Source organism: Pinus tabuliformis, chromosome Q, assembly GCF_031772625.1.
Source record: "Pinus tabuliformis cultivar Carrire ecotype Pingquan chromosome Q, CPIR1, whole genome shotgun sequence".
NCBI lineage: Eukaryota > Viridiplantae > Streptophyta > Pinopsida > Pinales > Pinaceae > Pinus > Pinus tabuliformis.
Window position 1 is genome coordinate 42,087,994 of NC_142296.1, and position 24,623 is coordinate 42,112,616.

The 24,623-nt window shown below is 36.1% G+C and overlaps 1 protein-coding gene across 2 annotated transcripts; it reads right to left on the reverse strand.

The window, feature by feature from the left end:
• Positions 1–384: 384 nt before the first annotated feature.
• LOC149218193 (uncharacterized protein At1g76660-like) lies at positions 385–5,205 on the reverse strand. 2 transcript variants are annotated; one of them, XM_089383843.1, is made up of 2 exons: positions 4,668–5,205; positions 385–2,262 (listed from the first exon to the last, which is right to left on the reverse strand). In XM_089383843.1, the coding sequence occupies exons 1-2, from the start codon at positions 4,773–4,775 to the stop codon at positions 1,012–1,014; spliced, it is 1,359 nt and encodes a 452-aa protein (XP_089239969.1). In that variant the 5' UTR covers positions 4,776–5,205; the 3' UTR covers positions 385–1,011. The 2 variants fall into 2 exon arrangements, with proteins under 2 accessions (XP_089239969.1, XP_089239970.1); XM_089383844.1 differs by having other exon boundaries at positions 385–2,259; positions 4,668–5,197.
• Positions 5,206–24,623: the final 19,418 nt, after the last annotated feature.

Here is a 24,623-nt window from a genome sequence, read left to right on the forward strand (position 1 = left end):
ACTCTGTCGACATTCCTAGAAATTTCAGGAGTCAAACAGTGACACACACAGGAATATTGAGCCTTCATAAAGGAGAATATCGATAAGAAAGAAACATTTACCAACTAAAAAAATTACTCCAGGAAAATCATGACAAAGCAAAAGAACATGCACATTAAGTAGCACCACAAAGGGTAAATTAACATCAATGTAATGAATATACATCTTATTCGCATTGACAGATGCATATTGCAAATAAAGACTGCTCAAGCATGATAACATCAACGATGCATCAATACACTATTATATACAATCAATATCGACATCAAATAGGTTACTTTAGCTATGAGCTTTGAATGGTCCTGGAAGCAAGCATTCAATGATGCAGAATACGGGTCTGAAGTCTAGAATAAAATATGAATGACCATTCCATAGGTCAAACATTTAAAGCAATAGATCATTTCTGTTGATTTTTCAGAACAACTAATACAAGAGTAACAGGTTATGCTCCAAAGCATCGTTGCATCATGAGAAGAATTTCTCAGTATTTTACTACACTTCCCTTCAGTCATTTTTGGTTGACCTTCTGCCTTCATCTCTTTTGTTTGAAACATTAGCTCCTTTTCGTTTATTCACTTGGAATTACCTAAATTTTGAGAAAAAATCTTCTTTGTCAATTTCAGCACAATTTTCTCAATCCCCTGCACTTAGTGTCTATGATTCCCGAATATCTAATATAGTTTTGGTTAACTGTGGCAAGAATTTTAAATGTTAGTTTTTAGTGTCTACAATATTCAGAGTTGTCTGTAACTCCGGAACTCCCTTCACCAATGACCACGACCACGACCACCAATTTGTCCATATCATCTCCAGTCACTTCAAAAGACTGGCTATATTTTCGTTGTGTTAGAGAACTAACTAATTCCAACAGAGACTATAATCTTTATCAAAATTTCAGAGCCTGTAACTTTTGTCAAAATCTTTTCTTTCTTGAACCTTTGTACACTATGTAATGGATCAACAGTTGAAGATTTAATTTGGCAAAGCCGACTCTGCCATATGTATTTCTTTCTTGACATGTCTCTTGTCGGATGTAGAAGATTCTTCTTCAAATAATTTCTGTTCTCCAAAGGAGGACACCGGAAACTTATCCACTAAAATCTCTGACAGCCCACCACTAGCAATTGTGATTTCATCGCTGACAAGTTCAAACGATGCCCTGTTTGCTTCAAGTGGTTCCACCTCAGTTTTGCTGCTTGTAATGGGAAACTTGACCACAATATCCATTCCAGACGCATGGATTTCGCGTGTGCTACATCTATCTCTTTCCATGTCCCTTTCCAGTACCATATTTTCACCACTAGTGCAACAAACACCTTCTTCTCTTGTGGGATTACATAGTTCTCCTCCACGCTCCCCCAAAACAGACTGATATGGCCGATGCACATGGTTCAAATGGAAGTCTAATGAGGTGGCAGAGAATGAAGCATCTCTATCCTGTGATAATATTGAAGTCCTTGAGGTGTCCCTTTCCTGATTTAAAAGATTTATGGGCTCATTTCTGAGGCCAAAAATATCCTGAGCAGAATGCAAAGCCTTCCATTGAAAAGGAAAATCCAATTCAGGGAATGGTGAAGAAGGCCCTGATCCAGAGACTCCAGATTTTGGTGATAGAAGATTACCCACAGGACTCCCTGGATAAAGTTGGTAGGAAGATAAAAGGTCATTTGTTGCACCATAACCAAAGGACGTAAATGGAAAGGAAGAAAACGTTATCCCATTTTCATGGGAAGTGACTTTTGAATCTGATGAAGATGCAAGTAAATGTGCAAAAGGTACCTCAGGCGAGGGGGGATTAGTAAGATGAAGCAACTCACGTGGTGGAGTGAAGGAAGCAGTGGAAGGTTCAGTAGTAAACGAAGAGAAGACAGGAGGCGATACCAATTGAGTCTCATGTGCATATGGTCCAGGCGTAAACATGTTTGAGATAGGTCTGCCAGGTGAGCAAGCATTGGTGGACATACAAGACGATGAAACAAATCCAGCAGGTGATGGAACAGAAGATGGGTTGCCAGAATTGAGAAGGGAAGCTGGTGAAGAGGGAGGTGCCAACAGCAACGGGGTCAAAGTTGCAGGCTGATTAGCACCACTTGCTTGAGCTTCATCTGGGAGATTGCCTATCGTATTTCCTTCTTGGACACGGGATGCAGGTACAATGCGCTTTGGTCGCTTTTGCGGGCCAAAACACCAGAATCGGGTCCAGTAGTCTTTCCATCGTCTCTGCTGCCAAGCAAATGTAACGCATCAAAGAAACGAAAACCAGGCAAACTGCATAATTGAGGATGAACTGTTTCGTGTGCATAACCACTAATATAACAAGAAACAAATATTGAAAGAGCTAACAAAACAATAAAAACAATAAATCCTAACTCTCCATTTGCGTTCTTCCCCGTGAAATAACAATTACATAACTTTTCTCACAGCAAGGATGAGAAATAGAGAAAGAAGCTCCATGATGAAGTTTCTCCATTAAAATAGGTGAAAAAATTCAGCAAATCCTTTGATTCACACTTTAGAAATTGGATATATCTCCACTGAGAGCATGGGAACACTAGAATATTTGACATTGCTTCATTTATATACTCTTTCATATTCCATATTCCATATTCCATCATGTGTTATACTCTAAACAAGTGGTGAACTATTGTTCATACATAATCAATGGAAAAAAATTATAAGATCTGATCCCTGTTATTATAGTATCTCGGCGAAGTTTTTAATAACTTTGAAGACCTGACTATGCCATTTCGCTGAGACTAGTCAAGATCAACATTAAATTTCCTCATCAACAAACCTGCCTATTCATAAACAGAATGATAGGTTGATTATTCGAAAATGCTGCCTTTATGTACTCTTTTATTTCATCATATGCTAGACTCTAAATGAGTGATGAACTAATGTTAATTATAAGTTTGAGTGCTGGCTTTAACAGATTGAATTCATGCATAATCAATGGAAAAAAAATTATAAGATCTGATCCCTGTTGTTATAGTAACTCGGAGAAGTTTTTAATATGAACTTTGAAAACCTAACTATGCCATTTCGCTGAGACTAGTCAAGATCGACATTAAATTTCCTCATCAGCAAACCTGCCTATTCATAAACAGACCGATAGGTTGATTATTTGACAATGCTGCCTTTATGTACTCTTTTATTTCATCATATGCTAGACTCTAAATAAGTGGTGAACTAATGTTGATTATAAGTTTCAGTGATGGCTTTCACAGATTGAATTCATTGAATTCATATCATATGTTGTAGCTTCTGGAAAGAACTGTGGCATGTGTGGACATTTCACACACATGCCACAATTCTTCTGGAAAGAACTATGACGCGTGTGAACATTTCACACACATGCCACAGTTCTTTGCAGAAGCTATATGATAAAAATTATAAGGTCTAATCCCTGTTTTACAGTACCTCAGACTAGTCTTTAACATAAAAACCGAACTATGCCATTTCCATTTCGCTGAGACCAGACAAGACCGACATCAGCGAACCGTCCTATTAATAAATAAGCAGACCGGTAGTATTTCATTAGCACGCCATACTAAATTCTCACAGTTCCCTGCCTATGCATGTGCACAGGTGCCTCTGTATATGTGTTTGAGTCTTTGAGGAGTTCTCTGTTTAGGCCTTAAGGGGCGGGAGAAGGATAGAGGACAACAGTACTATCATATCTACAACTGGGTCTATACATTAAACTAAGAAAATGGTTGGAAATAATGTGCTAGGAGGATAATTATTTTTGCAACGCGTTTACTGTCAGAAGGACAGCCAAGCTTCTACACAGAAAAAGTTAAAACGAAATAAAAGGTTAATACAAAAGAAATTGGAATGCAACCTAGCGGGGGAGAACACAATTTTGCCGAAACAGAAGACTAACTATTTTATTAAGAACCTCATATTTTGAGGAAACTACTGAACTGTTTTTTTCATTCATAATAGTCAAGATATTTTCACCTACAGTAAAGAAAGAATCCTCAGACTACTGGCCATAAATAAACAGGTACGTGAGCATCATGGCCTTGGGAAAAAGAAACAGAGAGACAAGTGAATCCTAATGAGGTTTGAGTTTGGATTGTGTACAAGCAAACCAGGGAGGCTATATCAAAGTTCTTTTACTGAAGCATATTCAAGTTGCATAGGTTCATACACTCGCATAAATCTAATTTGTGTTCAAAAGAGGCATAATACATCCATTTGAGCGGGTAAACACAAAGACGAAGAGGGTATTAATGTTGAATAAAATCCCCATATAAGGATAAGATAGTCTGCAGCATCCATAGATGATAACCATAAGTCAAAGGCAACTCCCTAAACATGACACTGAAACTGCTGACAATGTTTGCACCAAAGTGAGGGAAGAAGCTATCAGATAAATCCAGCAGGGACTTGCCAGCCAAACCCAACTTCTCTATTGGCAAAGCTTCCTGCAAGGACTATTAGCAAAGCTTCTTGCCAGGAACAAATGCTTGAGGAGATTATAAATATGGAATGAAATCTCATAATAGGAATATCCATGACAGTTTGAAAGTAGAGATACTACACAGATAACAACCTACAGATATCACATAGACAAGAACCACAAGACTAACCCTAATCATTTTAAGGAATATAAGAAATACCTGTTGCGGAGCAGGATTACGATTATTCATCGCAGTAATGGCATTTGCAGCAGCACTCAGAAGGTCCGAACTTCTAACAGCAGCGTTGTTAGCCATCCTCATGCTCATTTTCAATTCAGTTTATGTTGACAATTAAAATTGCACTGGGTTTCCTTCAAGCAAGCTGGACTTTGAAGGCTTACATCTCACAGCTCAATTCATCATGGGCGGGCATCCTACACTTAAATTCAAACACCAGAATCCCACGCTGACCTCTGAACAACTCAATAATTCAATCAGGGGCTTCATACTTAGAGTAATAAATACACAAACAGATATCTGTGTCTGTTTATGTGCGTGCATATGCACGGAATGCAGAGTGAAGTTGCATGGAAAGAAAGAAAAAGGATTATAAAGCCGGCCAAACCAATACCTCCTTCCTTGACCTTTGTAGACCAATGAGGCCTGGTCAAACCCAACTCCATCTTCCCTCCTCAGTCCCTAATTGTTACCCTTTAACTTAAAAATAAAAAAATTATTATTTACCAACTCTTTTCGCAGGTTAATCAGTGATTACACGCATGTTCTGTGTGATTTTGACATGACATTGAGATTTTGCTACAAATAAGATGGGTAGGTGCAACTCCTCCGGTGCAAATCCTCCGTGATTTTGAAAAAAAAAAATTGTGTACTGTAAATAAAAATAAATAATTGGAACAAGGTGTGCATTCGTGCAGTTTCCATGAAAGACTAATTTTATATTGAGAGCCACGAGTAAATTAAAGACGTGAGATGCAAGTCAATGAAGATTTTAACCAAACAATATTTTTTATTGCGAAAAATATTAAAAAATAATTAGGATCAAGATTAAGTGCAAGCTTGGAAGATTTTTATTGAATTTTTTTTAATGAGTTTTATCTGAATTGATTGGAATTTTTTTTTAAGAGAGTTTTATCTGAATTCATGAACAGCGTTGGTTTGTGGAAATGTCAATTTTTTTTTGGGTTGAGATTGAATGCCATTTTTTAAAGTTAAGATTGAGTGTAAATTGTGAGTTTTTTTTGGTAGGTAATTTAAATATTTAGATTTTTTATAATGTTTTTTTTTAAGTTTTATTTTATATTTGGTTAGAAATTTAAACAAATTTGTATTATTAGTTATGAAGATGGTATAATTTAAGTGGATTTTGATTTTTTAGGTATTAGATTTATATATGTATTTAAAATTGTAATTTCATTAATAAATGTATTATTGGATTTCAGTGATAATAGTCTAAAAAAAATTTAATGTTTAGGTTTGAGTGTTTTAATGAAGCAGTATTTATATTGGGAACGAAGGTTTTAACTCTGCACAGAAATTATGTGCAATTAAATTATTAAAACATAAAAAATATATCTGTGCAATTAAATTATTAAAACATAAAAATATATAATGGCTAGGACATAAAACAAATATCGACAAAGATTTTTCTCTATATCCCAAAATTGGGAATACCAGATTGATTTTTCTTCATTATATTCTATTCCTTTAACCAGGTCTACAAATACCATGGGCAAAAAACATTGTGCCCAAAAACCTTGCACGAAAACCATGCGCAAAACCATGGGTAGGTCCGCGCAGAGTCCACCCAACTATTATTGAGTCTGCATAAAATATTTTTTGCCCCAGTGGGGGCCTCGAACCCCATATAACACAACACACATCTAACAAGGAAAACACAAATATGCAATTGAGTTTAGTTACAAGTCCTTAATAATATTGAGGAAAATAATAACTTCAGGGCAATGAGGTGTGTCAAGAGATTTTTTTTTTTAAATATAGAGAATCCATGTTCAAATCCAACTAGCTACTACTGTAAACCCTAGACTCATTGCCTTCCACCCACAAACCAACACCACAAGCCAATCTTTTCTTCTAGAATTGAACTTGACCTCTCCTTCTAGAATTGAACCTGCATAAATAAAATATGAAACATACGTCCCAACCATTCAAATTTGCAACTATCCTTTGTAAGGAAAATACCTGTAAACATTTGCAACTACAAAAATACAATCATACAATAGAGAAAAATACCTGTAAACATTTGCAACTACAAAAATATCATCATACAATAGAGAAAAATACCATTATACAATAGAGATTATGCTAAGCCCAAGAGCCTTAAATTAAAATCAGCATAGATCCATCTTAAGTAGGACCTAACATGAGCCAATAGGGATCCAATTTCTTCACGTGCAAGATTAAAACCAATATATATCCATCTTAAATAGGATCTAACATGAATCTATAGGGATCCAATTTCTTCATGTGCAATTTCTTTTATCAATAAACATTATTTAAATATTCCGTATAATTATTTAATTTTTTTTAGATTTTTTAAATTTTTTGTTTTAACAACATGAACAAAATTCAACTTTAATGACTAAAAGACACCATTACCCATCATATGAACTGTAAAATAAATCTCTAAATTCAATAATATTTACATTTCTTATAAACATATAACAAAAATACCTATATTAAAATAATACTTACCTTTCTTATAAACATAAATAAACGACGGGAGATTAGGATAAAATAGAAGTTTTGATAAAGTTAACCAAAAAACCTAATCCAATATAAAAACATAAACAAATTATTAAAACCAGATATATAATTGATAATTTTAATAAAAGGAGTAATCCTTTGATTATAGAGACATGCACAAGTAATGGAGAATTATTGAAATTCTAGAGTGATTTGGACATAATAGCAGCCAAATGCATGAATATGTAATGAGCAGCCCGTGTAAGTTTGACAAATATGTTCCCTTGTCGCAGCATGTTAGAGCAGAAAAAAATGGTTGCACGCCTCTGAGTTGTGAGATGAGAAAGTGAGTCACGTCATGACTGAGAAGAATCCTGTGTACGGGTACACATGCGTTTGGATTAAGCAATTGATAAAAAAATAGTTGAAAATAATTAGTTTGTTAATGGGTATTAAAAGAGCAGGGTTGTATATATTTATCATTAAATTTTGATAGGTCAGTAATTCAACTATAAATATATATAATTTCGCTTTATATATATATAATTTCGTTTTATATAGTTTCACTCATTTAATACCTATTAACAAATTATTTTGTTACCAAAAATTTTAAATTACTCACCTTGTATCATGCAAGCCTGGCCACTGAAATTTCTCTGTGGTTATCCACTTTTTGAAAAAAGACCTTGCCACTGACATTTCTGTGTGGTGATCCACTTTTAAAAAAATAAAGGTGGAGTGACTGCAAAAGGAATTAGCCATGACTGGATGGATGCCTGTACCTCCTCATTTATTCCCCTCATGCCTTTTCCATGATGATTGGACATCATAGTCAAAATCCCCCACTTCCATCTTTAGCTGTGCCTCATTACCTGGATTCACATAAAATCTCATGGATTACCTTTTCTGCATGATGACCTTTTAGCTGGTGGTTGCCTTTCCTTCATGTGATATTTTGGGCACCTGCATGATCTAATGTTCAGATCTCTTTGTTGGAAATGTGGGACATCTCTTATAGAATCTTCATTTGAAATATGGAGTTTTCCTCCTACAAGCAAAGTAATATAGAAATAATAATAATGGAGTGTTAGGTTTATTGGGATGTGGTCTAGTGGTTAAAATGTAACATCACCTAATAGTAATTTGAATTAAGAATTAAATTTTAACTAATATTGACATACAATCGCATAAAGTTAGGCTTTAAATCTTCTCAAATACTAATAAACAAATATTAACCAATAAAAACAAATGAAGGAATCATGACTGGGATGAATACTTTTTTATGAGAGGTCATAATCTTGACTGAAATTCAATTTAAAAAATTCCCACATAGGGACGAGATGGTGAAGTGAAATCTCTTCCACTAAGGTTTTTCATGTTCTAAATAGGTGGTTTAAAAAAGGAAAAAGTGAAGGGTATTATGACTTTAAATAATTAAAGGCAACTGCAAGGAGATTTGGGAAATATATTGAACATCATTCCAACATGGTTTTTTTGGGTTACCATATTTGTGATTATGTTATTGTTCATGATATCACTTTGTGGATAGGTGTATAATGTATTTTGTGATGCTTTTTTGTGTGGGCTTGGAGATTCATACATAGTTAGGCCATATGCATTTAGTTTTGATTTGCATCTTAAATTAAGTTGAGTTGGTATTTAATTTTGTGTTAATGGTTTAACTATTTATTTATTTACATTATAAATTATGATTATAATGAGAAGGTAAATGTTTACTTATTTTTGTGTTGGAAAGATACATTGTGATAAGTTATAATTATGTATTACTAATTTATAATCTATATATTTGAATGTAAATAACAAGATTAGAGTTAGACATTGGGTTATTGTGATTTTATATCGAATTTCTATATTATAGGTTGTATGGAGGAAAGAGAATAATGATTTGAAACTCTATTATTATATAGAGTCATGAGGAATTTATATATAACAATCTTATGTATTGAACATAAAATATTGTGTGATGGATACCCTTTAAATTTTGTATGTTATTTGCTTTTATTTAAATGTCTAATGAATGTATGATGAATATGTTACATGTGTATATTGTGTTTCCTTATCATTCAAATATATTCTTTAAATGTTCATTAGTGTTATAGGTGAGATGTTATCCTTATTACAATAATAAATTGTTGATACTAATGAAATTCGTTGTTGACATAAGTTAGAATGTAGGGTCTAAACTTATTGCCAACAATTAATTCTATTGTGAGTATAGGATGAAACTATTGAAGAAAGTAGGGATATGACATGGAGGCTATCAAGGGGTGAGATACAACATTAGATCACTAGAAATGAAATTGAGCTTGCAAAGAAAGGTACCTAAAAGCATGCTATATGTCAACCCTAAAGTGTGGAAGGACATGTCTCTTTGCTTTGACAAGTATGAAATATTTTCATTAAGTTTCTTAATTTATTGCATGAATGGAATGAAAAGTGTAACACCCTCCTCACACATCTACCCATGTAATTGGCCAACCGGGGTAAATATGTGATGAGAGGCTACTATAATTGGATTCAACCTCCCATGTGACCTTAAGGAAGTGGAATCAACATAAACACAACATACAAGCCTTCCACATCACCTACAAGACTCCTAGAAACCTTTCCAACCACTCAAGTAGCTAGCCCCTAGGTCTCACTAAAGTTTTTTACCACTTGACCTCTGGGCACTCTCATGTTATAGGTCTGCCAGCGTCCAGGGGGCTCTAGAAGCTCTCATGAATGTTTGGTGTGGAGCATGATTATCTTGTTTATTTAGAGGTATCGCCACATTGGAACCTAGTTTGCCGCCTGTAAAATATATGCTGCAAGGGGGGTCCAGGGGGGGAAGGGGGGTTGCGATTTTTTGGAGCCCCCCCCCCCCCCCACGGGGGATCGGGGCAAGGCCCCCGAAGCTAAAAATAGATGTAAATTTGCCTTGTAAAATGTTGTAATTTCGTAGTCAATTTGGGCCGTACATTAGGCAGAGATCTGATGGTAGAAGTTATGTTTTTTTTAGGGTTTTTTGCCCTAGAAGGCAACCTCTCGCTATATATGAGGGAATTGTATTGCGTCTATGTAGATCTTTATTTTGAGTGAGAAAGAGAGAGGAGATTGTGTGAGAGTGAAAAGGGAATTACAGCGGATCTGCTGTAGGTTGTATCTCTTCATTTCACTGGATAATATGAAAGGAAGGACTGGTTGTTTCTCCGTGGACGTAGCCCAAATTGGGTGAACCACGTATATCTGTGTCTCTCTTGTTTTATGTGTTTTTTGTGTTTATATTTCTGCAATATATTTTATGTGTTCCATTGCTCTGTAATATATAATTTTTGTAACAACTGGTATCAAATCCGAAGGTCTATTTGGCTGATAAACTCGCAGGAGAGAAAGGTTCTTGGTTCGAGTGGGAGCAATGGCGGAAGATGGTAGGTTTAGGGTCGAAAAATTTAATGGCTAAAACTACCAGCTATGGAAGATGTAGATGGAAGATTATTTGTATCAAAAGATCTTTACCTACCATTAAGCGGAAAGACAAAGAAGCCGACAAGTATGACAGACACAGAATGGGATATTCTCGACAGAAAGGCACTTGGAACAATACAGTTGTGTCTAGCGATGTCGATAGCCTTTAATATTTTACAGGAAATGACAATGGAGGGTTTAATGTCGACATTGGCCAAACTATATGAAACCCTCGGCCTCAAATAAGATATTTCTTATGAAGCGTTTATTTAATATGAAAATGTCAGAAGGTGGAACTGTGGCTGATCATTTAAATGAATTTAATACAGTTACCAATCAGTTAAGTTCTGTAGGGGTAACTTTTGATAATGGAGTTAGGGCTTTGTTATTTCTGTGCTCATTGCCAAAAAGTTGGAATGGTTTAGTTATGGCCATTAGTAACTCTGTCTTTGGATCTAGTACTTTAAAGTTTGATGATGTTGTCAGTGCAATCATTAGAGAGGAAATGCAATGGAAAAGCTCCAGTGAGACATCATGTAATGCTTTGACTACAGAGACTAGGGAAAGAAAAATGGAAAGAGGAAATAGCTCATGATATCGCAGTAAGTCAAAGAAAGTCAGATCCAAGTCCAGATCGGGGATAGTGTGCTGGAAATGCGGGAAGAAAGGACACTTGAAGAAAGACTGCAAGTCTCGGAAGGGAAAAGAAGGAGATGCACAGCAAGAAAACAATCATGAAGCGAATGTGACAGGTGATGTGTTGCAAGATGCTTTGATTCTTTCATTAGAAAATTTTATTGATGCCTAGGTGGTACATTCAGGGGCCTCATTCCATGCCACACCTGATAGGAAACATTTTCACGATTATGTTCAAGGAGATTTTGGACAGGTTCGATTGGTTGATGATAAACCCTGTAAAATCATTGGAATGTGTACAGTTTTCATAAAACAACAGAATGGAAATCAATGGCTATTAAAGGAGGTAAGGCATGTTCCAAATCTGAAAAAAAAATCTGATTTCAACGGGGCAGTTGGGAGGTGAAAGCTGTGTGACTACTTTTACAGATAAAACCTGGAAGGTCACTAAAGGAGCCCTGGTAATAGCAAAAGGAGAAAAGGTTGGTACATTGTATTTATGCAATGATATTTCTAATTATGTTAATTCTTTAACCTCTACAGGAGAAGATACGACATTGTGGCATCACAGGGTTAGGCACATGAGTGAGAAGGGGATGCAAATTCTTCACTCAAGAAATTTGTTGCCAAGTTTAAAGCATGTTGATTTAAAATTATGTGAGAATTGTGTTTATGGAAAACAAAAGAGAGTCAGATTCCTCAGAGTTGGGAAAGAAAAGAAGAGTGAAAAATTAGGGCTTGTGCATACATATGTATGGGGACCTGCTCAGGTATCATCTCTCAGTGGCTCTCGTTATTATGTTACTTTTATTGATGATGTAACCAAAAAAACCTGGATTTATTGTATTCGAAATAAATCTGATGTATTTGATACTTTCAAGAAATGGAAAGATTTGGTTGAAAATGAGACGGGAAAAAGTTGAAGTGTCTCAGATCAGACAATGGAGGTGAATATTGCAGCAAAGAGTTCGATAGGTACTGTTTAGAGAATGGAATTCACAAAGAGAAGACAGTTCCAAGAACAATACAAGAAAATGGTGTGTCAAAAAGGATGAATAAGACAATCATGGAGCATGCAAGGTGCATGAGATTGCATGCAAGATTGCCTTTAAAATTTTGGGCAGATGTTGTAGATACTGTTGTTTATCTAATAAGCAGAGGGCCTTCAAGTTCCTTGAATGGTGGTATTCCAAAGGAGGCATGGATAGGTAAAAAGGTAAACTATTCATTTTTAAAGACTTTTGTTTGTGAAGCCTTTGTCCACATTAATAAAGAAAATAAAACAAAGCTTGAGGCAAAATCAAAGAAATGTACCTTTATTGGATATGGTGTTAATGATTTTGGTTATTGCTTTTATGATTATGAAAAACACAAAATCATTAGGCGCAGAGATGTCATATTCAATGAAAAGGTTTTGTATAAGGATCAAATGTAGGAAAAAGAAAACAGAGAATAGACAGTGCTTGATGAAATCACAGAAAAAGTGAAGGTGCCTAAAAATCATAATGATCAATAGTCAAAACAACAACAACAACCACAACAGCAACAAGCACCTCAAACCCCTGAAAGTGGTGTTAGAAGATCTACCAGGATAAGTAGAACCCCTGAACGATTCTCTCCTTCATTATATTATGTATTATTGACTGATTTTGGTGAACCAAAATGTTATGAAGAAGCAGTGCAAGTAGAAACTAAGAAGAAGTGGGAGCAAGCAATGAGAGAAGAGATGGACTCCTTATCACATAACCACACTTGGGACTTAGTCAGGTTTCCTGCAGGTAAAACAACATTGCAGAATAAATGGGTTTACAGGTTGAAGGAAGAAGATAGAGGTAGAAAAATGTATAAAGTTAGACTAATGGTGAAGGGGTTTGCACAGAAAAAGGGTTTAGACTTTGGCGAGATATTTTCTCCTGTTGTTAAAATGACTTCAATCAGAACTATTTTAAGTCTAGATGTAAAGACAACCTTTCTCCATGGGGATTTGGAGGAAGAGATATATATGCAGCAGCCACAAGGATATGAGGTAAAAGGAAAGGAGAAACTAGTGTGTAGGTTGAAGAAGAGCTTGTATGGCTTAAAACAGGCTCCAAGGCAGTGGTATCTAAAATTTGACAGGTTTATGTCTGAACAAGGTTATACTAGATGTCACTCTGATCATTGTGTTTATCTCAAAAGGAAAAATGATGGCAGCTATATTATATTGTTATTGTATGTAGATGACATGCTTGTTGCGGATTCTAACATGAAGGAAATAAATGTGCTCAAAAGAAAATTGGTAAACTCATTTGCAATGAAGGATGTGGGTGCTACAAAACAAATCCTTGGTATGAGAATAACTAGAGATAGGAAGAATCACAAATTAAAATTGTCTCAAAGTGAGTACATATAAAAGGTGTTGAAAAGGTTTAATATGAAGAATGCAAAACTAGTTAGTATACCTTTGGCTAGTCATTTCAAACTAAGTAAGGAAATGTGTCCCAAGACTCAGGAAGAAATGGATTATATGTCTAAAGTTCCATATGCATCAATAGTTGGAAGCTTAATGTATGCAATGGTCTACACAAGGCCTGATATTGCACATGCAAGTGGGAGTTGTAACCAGGTACATGAACAATCCAGAAAAAGAACATTGGATGGTAGTGAAGTGGATTCTCAGGTATTTGAGAGGTACCACAAATCAAGCATTATGCTTTGGTGGTTCAAACATTACTCTACAGGGATATGTTGATGCAGATATGGTGAGTGATAGAGATAACAGGAGGAACACCACAGGGTATGTGTCCATTGTAGGTGGAACAACTGTCAGTTGGGTCTCAAAACTGCAAAGTGTTGTTGCACTCTCAACAACATACGCAGAGAATGTTGCTGCCACAGAGGCTAGTAAAGAAATGATTTGGTTACAAAGGTTTTTGGATGATTTGGGTAAGAAGCAGGAGTTGGGTAGGTTATACAGTGACAACCAGAGTGCCATACATCTTGCAAAGAACCTTGCATTTCATTCCAAGACTAAACATATACAGCTCAAGTACCATTTCATACGGTCAGCATTGGAAGATGGATAGTTGAAGCTGGAAAAGATACACACTAGCCAGAATCCTACAGATATGTTAAAAAAAGTTGTAACCAGGGAGAAACTGAGATTCTGCTAAGTTTCAATTGTTCTTCAAGTATGATGAAGAAGATGAGAAACAACCAGGTCCAAAGTGGATTCATTCTCCAACAAATGAAGCAGCGGTGGAGTTGCTATAATCAGCCTCCAAGTGGGAGATTGTTGGGTGTGGGGCCTGATTATCTTCTTTCTTTGAGGTATCGCCACATTGAACCCTAGTTCGTAATGTGGTGGCAACACCGCCCGTAAAATGTACATTGCAAGGGGGGTCTGGGGGGGAAGGGCTGCGATCTTTGGGAGCCCCCCCTGGCGGGGGATCGGGGGCAGCGCCCCCAAAACTAAAAATAGATGTAAAATTTCCTTGTAAAATGTTGTAATTTCGTAGTCAATCTGGGTCATTCATTAGGCGGAGATCTGACGGTAGAAGTTATGTTTAATTTAGGTTTTTTTGCCCTAGAAGGCAACTCCTCGCTATATATGAAGGAATTGTAATGCGTCTATGTAGATCTGTATTCTAAGTGAGAAAGAGAGAGGAGATTGTGTGAGAGGAAAGAGGGAATTACAGCAGATCTGTTGTAGGTTGTATCTCTTCATTTTGCTGGATATTATAGAAGGAAAGACTGGTTGTTTCTCCGTGGACGTAGCCCAAATTAGATGAACCACATATATCTATGTCTCTCTTGTTTTAAGCATTTTCTATGTTTATATTTCTGCAATATATTTTATGTGTTCCATTGCTCTGTAATATATAATTTTTCTAACAATGACAAGGCATGCCAGCGTCTAGAGACTATTTTGCCCAGTTTTGTGCCAATGTCCCCAGGATTTGAACCACTTTTCCAGCCTAGAGCCCAGGGCACTGCCCAAAATTGAATGACACTTTTAGATCAGTAAGATAACAGGGAAACAATGATGCAAAAGTAAATACTTGAACAAGCCCTTAACTAGACCCCTACTAGCCATGACAAGAATTTCATCAAACATATCACAAATATGTAATATACACATGTAAACAACAGATTTAAGCATAGGGATCTCATACTTATCTAAGAATCGCTAAGAACCATTGTTCTCTCATATCATTTGTTGCATTATCATCTATTAGGTCATAGACACATTGTCCATTCATTTACAAGTAAAAACATGATGAGAGTCATACATAGCCACTGTAAAAAATACATACATAACTAGCATAATAACAACATAAATGCCAATGAAATCACAACCATATGATCCACATATAAACCAGTATCATACTCATAAAAATACAAGGAGAAATAACTTCATATTGATGATGCAAAATCCAAACCTGAGATGGGACTACAACGTTCCACTCGACCATAAAATGGTTGAACCAAATCTCTCTTTAGTCATTCACCCTTGTGCCATATTCCAAGCATGAATGTGGGACTCAAACCAAAAGAACCAACCAGGGCATCCCAAGGCTAAACCACCTCACCCTCATCAATAGAAACCAAGCTTTATTGTAATCCATCCCGGATCATTAGGCCAACGCAATGAATATGTAATAACAGGCTTTATCATGATCTCCACCATAATACTAGGTCAAACAAGCATGGATGCCACCGGATATATCCACCTATATCGTGAGGAATTCTCCTATCTGCTAGTCTCTCAGGATTTATCGCAATCCACACTGTATCACTAGGGCCTAAACTGAGACCCACTCTCCAGGCTTTACCGCATATCCCATCCCAGGATTACTAGGTCTAACGGAGAGAAATCCACGTCTTAGCTTTAATGTATATCTTGCCATTCACCGACAAGGATTCCTAGGCCCACTGAAGCACACAATCCTATCTTTACCGCAACCCACAGTTTGGCTCAGGGGTTACTAGGCCAGTGCTTTACCGTGATCCACAATCCAGTTCAGGGACAACTAGGCCATGTGTTCCATCATTCGGAGATCCACCTCACTCAGCGTCAAATCCATTCGGAAATTCAGCTCAACCAATAGAACCAAATATTCCCTCCTCACTGAACAACCAGAGGAAAATATTGAAAACCCAGGGAAAAATATAATTCAATAGAGAATAGAAGGAGAAGCATGAAACAAAGAAAGTATAGTGGTAAGGAGTTTGAACTTTTTGATGGTAGGACATAAAGTGATATCCTACTAAGACTTCATGTGTTGTATAGTAGAGGTTAAGGAGATCAAACATGGATTTGGTTAATATGCCTTAGACCATGATCAAAGGTTCAAGGACTTTCTAGGAAATCTAATGGTCTATATACATGATGTCCAATATAGGGAATGGTCGATTTTGTCATATTATTTCCAAGCATCTACTTCCTCCTTGTGCAATAGAAGATCACATCTCAGGAGGCATAATTGGATATGGCTATACATCTAGAATCCACACCTGAAGGTGATAAATCATCATTGGGGATGGTGCATATTCAGTTGGCTCACTGCATTGAGTGACAAGTTGTAGGAACTATCTAATGGATAAGTGGTGTGTAACATTGTTTGGTGCACTCTATTATTTGGGGCACCACATAAATAAATGCTTAGTGATGGGTAATTATATTGATACATGTGTGTTGAATATGTTTCCTATAAATCTATAGACAATGGCATATGAGTTGCCTCGTTATCCTACACTATAAAAGTATCACATGCCAACAAATACATCATTATGAAAATTTCACAAGTCCATGAAACATGACATGAACAATTGTAGTTCCTTGTTATTGATGAAAGAAAACGCGACAAACACCATATAAGTATAGGATATGGAAGATAATGAAGGAAGAGGATAGGGAACTTTCATAAGAAAAGGACAAGGTAGATATGAGGTGTGAGAATACCAACTTGTTCTAACTATGGAGAATTTGGTTACATAGTGTGGCACTATACAAAATACTACATACTATGTGCCTGCTATCACAGTACAAACCATAAGATCGAAGAGCACATAGATTTGATAAAGAAATGGTAAGACAAGAAGGTACATGTTAAGACAACAAAACCAAATAGAGAAGAAAGATGCACTACACAAATATGTGTGGTAACATGACATGGAGAAAGGACTAGGATGGATGCATAAGCAATGGTAATAGGGAAAGTTAAGAAAGTTGTGCTTATCCCACCAAAGTTTGTGTTGAACACCTAATCTTTGGGATTAAGAATCCTATGTAAATATTGTAAATAGAAAAATAAGAGAAGTTGGAAGACGAAGAGACATTGGGAGATTAAACCCAATAGTTTCCTTCTCCTTGTATATAGTCATATTCTATCTTAATGAAAATACAACAATTACATTTGTAGAGTTACTCCTGGTCTAACATGGAATCAGGGCCAACTCCCAAATTAATTTTTTATGCAAGTAACTCCTACCATTGTCCTCATTTTTTTCCTTGCCATTATTCTATGTCCCTCTGCCATAATTCAAATCCCATGGAGTTGATTGTGAGCATCTCTGTGCATTGAGTCTTTGCCACTTTGAATGAGGATTTTAAATTTAGAAGAGCGTGATTGTGGAAGATTGTCATTTCCAATACTCCTCAGCTATCCATTCCCTGTATGAAGGCCATGGAATATTGCCGACAAAAACGGTGGTGAATCGTGATTTATGTAACGAGTTGCAGCTGCTTGAAGATTTGAAGCGGATGAGGAAGAAAGGCGATGGTTTCGATAATCGGGATCAAATTTTTGCTGCGTCATATTCGTGAAATTTCAGTGAGAAGAGAATTTGTGAAACAATCAGTGGTGGCGGCAGGGTCACATGTTTCCAATAATGAACAACAAAGCATAAATTCACAGCCCGCGGAGCTCAATCGACTAGAGTAAATTATTTGGAAGATGGATTTTCTGATTAAGAATTTTGTGACGTGGTAGCAATATTGTTTCTCTGAATTTCAGACATCTCTACGTTCAAGACCGAATTGCTTATGGTTGTCTCGGTGAGTATGGATTCATATATGCACCCCTTTCATAATGTGTTGAAGTTTTCAATGCTTGTAGTTCATACTTGCATTGAAATTTATTGGGTTTTGGATGGCATGTGTTGAATGGCCTTTTTAAAAGGTTGTGGGTTGGTTCCTTGCTTTTAAACCCATGAAGAGCGTTGGTTTTTTTATTTTTCATATGAAATCATGATATAAAGTGTACACATATAAAATACATATGGTATGTGCGTTGAGTTGTTTATGAGTTGAGTTCATATAAAGTGACATATGGGATAAAGTGAGGTATACAGTGTATCCTTTTAAAATATAGATGGTATGTGTGTTGAGTTGTTTATGAATGGAGTTTTTATGAAGGCCTTAAGGAGTGAGTATGGTATGTGGTATTTTTTTTACATAGCCATATATTATATTGTAATAAAATTGTATGGAGGAATATTGAGAGGCTATACTTTTAGTTGAAGATATTTTTGAAGACCATCAATTATTTTTATTACAAAGGCTTGCAATTATTGTAAATATTTTGGGCATAAGTTAATTTTTATGATGCATTCCCTTCTCCCATGTGCAAGTAGTTCTTTCTGGCAAAGAGAACTATCATGAGTGGTGCCTTGATTGCAACGTCAGTAAATGAAGAGGTGAGTCGTCATATTTCACCATTTTCAAATTCCTTTGAAGCCTTAAATAAGTTGAAGGAATTGTATGAATCACACTCTGAATTTGAATTTGTTCAATTGATGATTAAGTTGTTCAATCTTGAGCTAGAAAATGATGACCCTCTTTCCTTAGCATCATAAATAAGATTCATTATGCATGAAATAAAGGCCATCATTGTTGAAATAGATGTTCCTCTCGTAGTTTATGTCAAGGCACTATATCCCACCTATTCACATTATCTATAACCATTGCAAGCAAGTGGAAAACTTAAGGATATTACCTTTGACTCCCTTGAGAAGAAGTTTGTTGAAAGAGAGAAGGATTTTGGGAAGAAGACAACTCCTTAATCTTCTATAGAAGTTGTGTGCCTTACACAAAAAGAGAAGAATCATGCACATGATTCTTCTAGAGGAAGAGGTGGTTGAAGAGGAAGAGGAAGGACAAATTTTAGAGGCAGGGGGGCAAACATTTCCAAGGAGAAAGGTTTTATCTTCATTGCATATGATGCAATAGAGATGGACATGATGATTCCACATGTAAGCTTCCTTGGGACAGAATCAAGTAGGAAAGAAATGAAGGAAAATGTAAAACACTTGACAAAGGGAAAGGTAAAGCACCTAATTCTGCTCATTATGTTGTAGTACATTGCAACGTTGGAGTAACTGAAGACTTATTCAATGATTCACTTGCTTCATGGAAAGATGCTTGGTTTCTTGATTCAGGAGAAACTTTCCACATGAATTTTAGGAGATATTTATTTGAATAATTCACTGACAATGTTGATGGAGCAGTCTACTTTGTAGACAAGTAAAAACTCAACCCATAAGGGCTTGGCACCATCAGGCTCAAACTGCCTAGTCTTCTAGAATTTCTTCTACATTATGTTATGTACATCCCTGAGTTGAGGAGAAACTTGTTGTCTTTGGTTCACATCCGCTAGCAAGGATACTCCATTCACATATTTGATGGCAAGGTTGAGGTCAGAAAAGCATCATATCACTCACTTGTCATGACTAGGATAGAATAAGAAAGATTTTTGAAGCTGCAAGGAACCTCTGCTCGTGAACATAACTTTTCATATAGATCTCACTATGATGAAGGTACATTTCCATCAAGTATTTTATGGCATGCTATATTTGGACACTTGAACTATGAAAACCTCCGTTTTTTGAAGAAAAATGGTGTTACTGGTTTGCCTATGATTTGTAGGAAACTTAAGAAATGTGATGCTTGTATCTTAAGAAAGCATAGAAAACAACCTTTTCATGATTCTCATTCCAGAGCACATAGAAAACTTGAACTCATTCATTCTGATTTATGTGGCCCAATGCATGTTCCTTCTGTAAATGGTAATAAATATATGATAACATTTATTGATGACTACATTAGAATGTATTGGGTTTATTTGTTGAAATACAAATCTGAAGCTTTTGAAACATTCAAGAATTTTCATGCATGGATTGAAAATGATGCACAATCTCATATTGGCTCTATTCGTACTGATAATGGAAAAGAATATACATCAAATGAATTTGAAAAATATCTTCGCCAACATGGTATCAAACATCAAACAATGGTGCCTTATAATCCCAAATAGAACGATGTAGCTGAAATAATGAATAGGATAATCTTAAATATGGTACATTCGATGATGTTTTTCAAGAATGTTAAGTTGATGTTTTGGGCTGATGTGGTTCTATGTGTTGTGTATATAAAGAATAGGTGTCCATCTAATTCTATATAAAAAAAACTCCCTATGAAATGTGGTATGGCCACATTCCTTCGACGAGACATCTCAGGGTTTTTGGTTCCACCTGCTATATCTCGATACCTAAGGAACATATAAACAAACTTGGTGCAAGGAGTCACAAATGTATCTTTGTGGGATACTCAAATACCTCCAAAGCATATTACCTCTATGATGAAGTTAATAAAATTTTTATAATATCTAGAGATGTGATCTTTCTTGAATCTTCCAAGACTGATAATATTGTTGAGAGGTAGCTTGATCACTTAGATAGATTCGAACATGCAAATTCTTTTCAAGAGTTTGATAATGAGATTCCACATCTTGAAGGGGGGATCCCTATACTGGATAAATTTATGGAGCCTCCTTTTGAAGCACCCTCTCCCCCACATGAAGATCTAACCACTGATGACACTTTGAGTAATGTGATTGACAAAATTAGGAGACTAAATCTTGAATCAACCCCATTTCAGTCAACTGACTAGCCTGGACCATCTTAGAAAGCTCCTCCAAAATCGCTGACAAAGACACTTGAAAGTGTTATTCCTGATGAGGTTGGAAAGACATGAACAAGAAGCTCAACCAGATAGAATGGAGGTGATGTAGACAATCCTAGTTCACTAGTTGATATGGATGTCTCTTATGATTGTGAGCTAAATTTGTCTACATATTTTGTGCTAACTTCCTTCAAAGAAGTTGCTTCTCATGATGAATGGAAAGAAGTGATGCAAAATGAATATGATGCTTTGATAAAGAATGGCACTTGGAAGCTGGTTGATCCTCCATTGGTAACCAAACCCAATAGGCTACAAGTGGGTCTTCAAAAACAAGTATAAAGAAGATGGCTCACTTGACAAGCACAATGCAAGGCTTGTGGAAAAAGGTTTTGCAAAAAAGGAAGGGGTTGACTATGAGGAGACTTTTGTCCCCACAACAAAATGGGTTATCATCCGGACACTCTTTGTCTTGGTAGCTCAGAATGGTAGGAAAATCCATCAAATGGATGTAAAAACTTCTTTCTTGAATGGAGATATGAAAAAGAATGTTTTTATGTCCCAACCAGAAGGATTTTTTGTGAATGGTTATGAACACAAAGTATGCAAGCTTGTAAAACCATTGTACGACCTCAAGCAAGCACCATGATCTGGTACGAGAAATTAACTGAGCATCTTCTGAAACTCAATTTCAAACATTATGATCTTGATGATGTAACTTTGTTTGTCAAGAAAGTTGGAAAAACAATTATATATCTTGTGGTGTATGTAGATGATCTTTGATGATAGGGAACAATGAGAGCTACATTGCATCCATAAATAAAGAGTTGAGGAAAGGTTTCGAAATTATAGATTTGGGTTATGTTCACTATTATCTTAGTATTTAAGTAACTCAACATCTAAAGTTCATATTCCTTTCTCAGAAGAAGTACACTGGAGATCTGTTGAATTTTTTTAGCATGGCTAAGTGCAATCCTTTGACTACACCAATGGAACATAACTTAAAGCTCACATACACTGAAGGAAAAGAATTTGAGGATTCAACGAAGTATACACAACTCATAGGAAGTCTCAACTACCTGACTACTACTAGACAAGACATTTCATTGTTGTTGGAATCCTCTCCAGGTTTATGCAAAAGCCTTGTGAGGGTCACTGGTCTGCTACAAAAATATTTCTAAAATACTTGAAGGAAACTCAAGACTTTGGACTCAAGTATACATAGGCGGATGACTTCAGCTTGATTGGATACTCTAATTCAAATTTTGATGGAGATAAAGAAACTGGAGTATCTACTTCAGGTTATGTTATGAGTCTTGGATTAGGAGTTGTCTCCTGGAGGTCACACAAACAATCAGTTCTTGCAAATTCCACAACTAAGGAAAAATATGTGGCAGCAACAGAAGCAACGAAGGAAATTGTGTGGCTTAGGAAAATTCTGGAAGATTTACAGGAGAAACAAGTGCATTCAACTCCACTTTTGATTGATAACACTTATGTAATAAATTTGGCCAAGAACCCAAAGTTCCATGATCGAAAAAAGCACATCAATACAAATACCATCTGATTCGACATCATGTTGAGGCCAAAACAATCCACCTATGACATTGTTCCACAAATGAGCACACTGCAAACATCTTCACCAAAGCACTTGGAAGGGAAAAGTTTAAAAGATTCAGAATGATGTTTGGACTCTTCAACATCCCTTTAAATTAAGGGGGGGAATGTTAAACACCTAATATTTGGGATTAGGAATCATATGTAAATAGAAAAATAAGAGAAGTTGGAAGACGACGAGACATTGGGAGATGAAACCCAGTAGTCTCCCTCTCCTTGTATAGAGTCATATTCTATCTTAATGAAAATGCAACAATCACATTCGTGGAGTTAGTCTTGGTATGACAGTTTGATTCAAGCAGGTGGAAATAGTTATTGCACGATACGATGGAGAGATTCCAACATGCACCTAAGTATAAGAAGGAGGTGCAAACCAATGAGATCCTAGATGATATGTTTTCTAGTCAGATAAGTGACTTTTTAAATTGTTACATCAAGTTATTGAGTGATTAGAAATTTTATATAGGAGGCTAAAAAATATTTTATCAGGATGGATATTTATTTTGGAGGATGATGTGCCCATCCAGAATCCTCTTATTGAACAAACCATAAGAGAGTCAAAAATAAGAGAAGAAAGACACAAAGGGACTCTAGGATGACTTATGGTGTTGGGAAGTTATGAAATGAAGGATATCATGTTATATCTTGGTTTTGTTATAAATATTCTTCCAAAGAAAGCTTAGGAGTGAATTGTAACAACAATGGTCAAAATTCCATGTAAATAAAGTTAATAAAGGAAAAATAATAACCAAGGTCATGGGACATGTGTTCCATGTTGAATGTTGGGAAAAACATCCTAGTGGGTGTTCATTTTGGTTATTATGGATAAAGGAAATTGGCAAAGGCAATGACAAAGGCTTTGGAAAGGCATGTGGCATTAATTGGCATTTTATTTAGGAAAATAATGGAAACTAGGAGAAAAGGAAGTTGGAAGGTCACAGGTAGCATGTGAGGAGGAAAATGGAGGAAAATAATGGAAAATTGAAGAAATTAGAGGCCTCATTAATAAAAGGGTTTATGAGGATCAATTGATAGTTTTTTGTTAGTTCAATTTTGGAGCATTCTCTCTCTCTCTCTCACTCTTTGAGCACTCTAGAATTGAGTCAAGGAAAGGAAAGGAAGGAAAAAGAAGGAAAAGGGAAAAAAAGATCATGCAAGGAAGAGCAGTATCAAGAACCTACAACACGATTACTTGTAGGTATTGATTTGCATGTGTGATTTCTATTGGTGTCCAAGTAGGGGTGATTATCTACCTTATTCCGACATTAATCTTATCAATCCGAGTGCGTATCCTTTCAAGGCAACGCGCAAGGTATATGCAGGGGCAGACCCGTGATCCTTCCCAACCAAGGGTTCGTGGTTTAAGATTCAAACATAAATGCAAGATTAACCAATTACAGAACTGCAGAAATAATCATAAGCAGTAAAGAACTGTAACATCAATACAAACTAACAAATCACACACACAAAGATGCAACCCCTTATCAGAAGAGCGGGCCCAGCTCTCTGATCAGGGCTACATTAGCCACGAAAAGAATTACAACAACAAAATGGATGATCTTTTATTAATCGATAACAAAAGTTTACAATGTTGATGGGTGAACCCCCAATTACAGGATCAACCTACGTTTTATACACAGCGAGGGAGATTAACAGTTCTCCCGAAAACATAGCAACTGCTGATACAGAGATATACATTGGTTGGAACGGTATCAACATCAGATGCCTGGAATAGCAGGACAGTCCCAAGAATAGTTTAGGGCATCTGTTCTCCGAGCTGTGCGACCTCC

What these genes read in the sequence shown, in the direction of transcription:
- LOC149218193 (XM_089383843.1), bottom strand. Translation starts at nt 4,775, where the DNA reads ATGAGCATGAGGATGGCTAACAACGCTGCTGTTAGAAGTTCGGACCTT. An exon ending in GTAATCCTGCTCCGCAACAG is followed by an intron (nt 2,263 to 4,667) that starts GTATTTCTTATA and finishes TTTGCTTGGCAG; the next exon opens with CAGAGACGATGGAAAGACTA.